This window comes from Triticum aestivum, chromosome 2D (genome assembly GCF_018294505.1).
Source record: "Triticum aestivum cultivar Chinese Spring chromosome 2D, IWGSC CS RefSeq v2.1, whole genome shotgun sequence".
Classification (NCBI taxonomy): Eukaryota; Viridiplantae; Streptophyta; class Magnoliopsida; order Poales; family Poaceae; genus Triticum; species Triticum aestivum.
The window spans coordinates 631,624,129-631,628,199 of NC_057799.1; the positions used below are offsets into that span (position 1 = coordinate 631,624,129).

The 4,071-nt window shown below is 43.0% G+C and overlaps 1 protein-coding gene across 1 annotated transcript; it reads right to left on the reverse strand.

Moving 5' to 3' along the window:
- Positions 1-1,328: 1,328 nt before the first annotated feature.
- LOC123050588 (uncharacterized) lies at positions 1,329-3,722 on the reverse strand. The gene is made up of 5 exons (XM_044473361.1): positions 3,435-3,722; positions 2,289-2,628; positions 2,029-2,207; positions 1,751-1,965; positions 1,329-1,602 (listed from the first exon to the last, which is right to left on the reverse strand). The coding sequence occupies exons 1-4, from the start codon at positions 3,444-3,446 to the stop codon at positions 1,810-1,812; spliced, it is 687 nt and encodes a 228-aa protein (XP_044329296.1). The 5' UTR covers positions 3,447-3,722; the 3' UTR covers positions 1,329-1,602; positions 1,751-1,809.
- Positions 3,723-4,071: the final 349 nt, after the last annotated feature.

A 4,071-nucleotide genomic window follows, 5' to 3' on the forward strand; every position in this document is an offset into this window, starting at 1 on the left:
ACTTTGGCTAGCGGACAATCAAGAAAAAGGTGTTTGATCGTCTCATCCCGATCACAGAAACTACACCTAGTAGGTCCTGTTCAATTACGCTTTGTCAAGTTGTCCTTGGTTAAAATAACTTGTTTATGGACAAACCACATAAACACTTTGATTTTCAAAGGAACTTTGACAGCCCAAACATGTTTGGAACTAGGAATCGAGCTTGAATTGATAACATCAACATACATTGATTTAACTGTAAATACTCCAGACGTAGTAAGCTTCCAGCGTAGTTCATCGGGTTGTTGAGAAAGCTGAACCTCCATCAGTCTGCTTACTAGACGGAGCCATTCTTCCCAACGACTGCCCACTAGCGCCCTTCTGAACTGAATATTAAGGGGGATAGATTGAAGTACCGTTGCAACAAACACCTCACGTCGTTGAACAATACGATACAAAGACGGGTATTGAATGGCCAAGGGTGTCTCTCCGAGCCAAGTATCCTCCCAGAATCGCGTACTAGCACCGTTACCAATAATAAACTTTGTCCTATTAAACAGGGATAGTTTAACTTTCATAAGCCCTTTCCAAAAGGGTGAGTCAGTCGGCCTTACTGTCACCTGAGACAAAGTTTTGGTTTGAAGATACTTGCTTCGGAGGATTTGCGCCCAAGTGGCATCAGTCCCACTTGATAACTTCCACAGCCACTTGCTGAGAAGACATCTGTTCTTAACTTCAAGATTTTCAATACCAAGACCCCCTTGGTCTTTCGGTCTACAGATGATATCCCATTTGGCTAGACGGTATTTTCTTTTTAGTTCATCACCCTGCCAAAAGAATCGTGATCGATAGAAGTCCAGTCTTTTCCTAACTCCAACTGGGACTTCGAAGAACGACAAAAGAAACATAGGCATACTCGTGAGAACCGAATTTATCAGAATTAGTCGGCCTCCGTATGACATGAGCTTGTCCTTCCAGCAACTCAGTTTCTTTTCAAATCGGTCATCGATGCACTTCCATTCTCTGTTTGTCAGCTTACGATGGTGGATTGGTATTCCTAAGTATGTGAAAGGTAAAGCCCCCAAATCGCACCCAAAACACGTCCTTGTGATTATTTGAATAGCCCATGAGCCCTAATCTCACCCCTCCCTCTTGCACATGCCTCCCAACTCATTAAATTAGGTCTCTGCCTTTAGCTTTATCTCATTTTGGGTGTTCTGTATGACACAAAAAAGGAGTCAAATACTACCATAGCAAAACAAAATACAGAATGTCAAAATGACACCAACATAGAGTATATAGCAACATGTTAATATACACAGCATGATGTAGCAGCTATTGTGCTTTATTGTTCAGTAGACTATTATGGTAGAAGAAATTCAAGGAAGACTGAGCATACAAGAGACCCCATTATAGAACTCTGTAATACTGCAAAATGTATATGCAGCTGACACTGTCTTATAGTGAGACATAAAATAGTTACATTTAGCATTGTATGCATATTTCCTTCTGAAATACCTAGTATATCTCTATTCCATTAACTAAACATAGCAACTCTGGATAGAAACACGCCTTGCCATATAGCTTGAAAACTCAAATACATGCCTCATCTCAACCCTGACCCTGAAACATGCAACAAAGAATTCAGATACATATCAGCTTTAGGAGGTGAAAACGCATGGCTCAATTCAGATTATCAATGTCCAAGCTCATGATAAACCAGGAAGAATCAAAACATAGCAACATACAATGTGATCAGCAAGAATTGTACCTCTTCCAGAAGTTTTTTTATCAGAGGTTAGTTGTATGTTGAAGTGAGAATGAACAACTTCACGACCAGACAAGATAACGCCCTTCTTCTGACAGTCGGGCATACCAACCTTGAGCACCCTTTGAATTTTCATTCCCATGAACATGAACTGGTGTGTTCGTCGAGGAACGTTCCCCCGTTGCGGACGGAGATGCGCCTGGATTATGATCCTCCACCTGTAAATAGAAATTTGTAACAAGAAACATATAGTCAATGTATCTGATGCAAGAGTACACTACCTCTACTTGGAGCACGTCACATATAGCTGAGCACATAAATGAAGGCCTGCATAAACTCTCAAGTATAGTTGTGCCTACTTTCGTGTCAGGAACCGTTGTCACTGTTCGCTTCTTGCATCGAACACTCATATCTTCGGTCTGATGGTTAGTACTCACCGAGGTTGCAGCCGTACATATACCTACGACACAAGATGAAAGGAAAGACATTACTGTTGATATAATTACCATTGATACAGTAGGCCCGAAGTTAACGAACGAACCATCATCGAGTGTGTTGGTTATGTTGCTCAAAGGGGTACGTTGCACACCCATCAAGGAAGAAGCAGGTGCTTGCGACACTTGCTCGTGGTTAGCTGTCTTCTTCGCTGCCGCCTTCTTTTCTTTGTATAATGTATGTCGCTTCTGGTGGTATTCCGCTCTTTTCTCATCGGACAGTCGGGCATACCAACTTTGAGCACCCTTTGAATTTTTTTTTTCTCGCAGATTTTGACACGTGGGATTTTCATTCCCATGAACATTAACTGGTGCGTTCGTCGGGTCTGTAAATGGGGAACGTTCCCCGGTTCCCGACAGAGAAGCGCCTGGATTATGATTGTCCATCTGTAAATAGAAATTTGTAACAAGAAACATATAGTTAATGGATCTGATGCAGGAGTACACTCCGTATATTTGGAACATGTCACATATAGCTGAGCACATAAATGAAGGTCTGGATAAACTCTCAATTATAGCTGTGCCTATTTTCATGTTTGGAACATAAGCAGAAGAAGGCATCTTCTCTTACATGATCACTCAAATTATCTTCAAGTATGAAATAAGCAGGAAGTCATGATTTGTTTTTGCTAAATGATCATCCAAGTTATCTTCCTGATGAAGCCATAAAGCAGAAAGCACCATGCTATTTGTAGAGATATATAGTCTATGCATACCATTATGCAGGTTTAAAAATTAATCACAAAAATTCACTGAATAGATCTATTTTCATTAATACAATATTGTCAGTGTCAAGCAACTGAAACACCATTATAGCACGTTCAAATAGTAGTAGAACAATCTGGAATAGTTGTGCTTCAAAACTCACAACTGAAACTAAAAGTTAACACATAAAAACAAAAAGTGAAGTAACAAATAGATGAAATCAATCAAACTCGGCCATGTTTTTTATTACTCAGCGTAAATTGTATAACATTCGTGCCTACGAAGGTGTATATTTTCTTGGGCATGTGGAAGGTGACACATAGTTGCCCCAATTTCTTTCCTGTCGCAGTAATAAGAGAATAATTCATGGCCGATCTTATACTTCATATAGAGACAATGTGTTTGAAGTCACTACTCGACCTCTTGAAGATAACAGGGAAGCTTGCGAATTGTATTAATCTAACAATTGAAGATGCATGGTGGCTCACGGGAGGATTCATCAGTTTGCATGCCCAGTAGGCAGCAACATCTGGGCCGGAGGCCTCGGCGTCGGTGTCGGCAGTCAGCAACCCCAACCCCAGGGCAGCCAGGAACCACAACACCGGCAGTCCCAGGCCGAGGCGTCGGGGGCGTGCTGCTAAGCCCCCCCTGCGGAGCTGCCGATCGACCGCCGGCGTCGGTCGCTCGGCCACCAGTGTCGGGGGCGTGTGCAGCCTCTGCTCACGGCGGCGTTTGGCCGTAGTCCCAGAAAAGCAGTGGGCGCCAACCCCCGGTCTGGTCCGCCAACGTCGGTCTGCTCACGTCGGTTGGCGGCGTGAAGGGGCGGTTGGGGCGTGAGCGGCGGTGGCGGGGCCGAGAGGTTGGCGGCAGGTGGTGCCGAGCAGTTGGCGAGAAGGGGGCGTGTGGATGGCGAGAAGTTGGAGAGAGACAAAGCGGTAGCGGGTTTCGTTAGCGATATTTTTTGTTAGTAGAGATTTTAGGCCATTAGATCGTTTTAGACGGCTAACATGCTTAGTTGGACTCTAGGGGTAGTAGATATCTAACCTAGAGAACATTTTTCTATCATGAAAACTGTTTAAAATTTGTGAGCATTTTAAAAATTCATTGTATTTTCAAAATTCAGTG

What these genes read in the sequence shown, in the direction of transcription:
- LOC123050588 (XM_044473361.1), bottom strand. An exon ending in AACCAACACACTCGATGATG is followed by an intron (nt 2,208 to 2,288) that starts GTTCGTTCGTTA and finishes CTTGTGTCGTAG; the next exon opens with GTATATGTACGGCTGCAACC. An exon ending in GTGACGTGCTCCAAGTAGAG is followed by an intron (nt 1,966 to 2,028) that starts GTAGTGTACTCT and finishes TTCTATTTACAG; the next exon opens with GTGGAGGATCATAATCCAGG.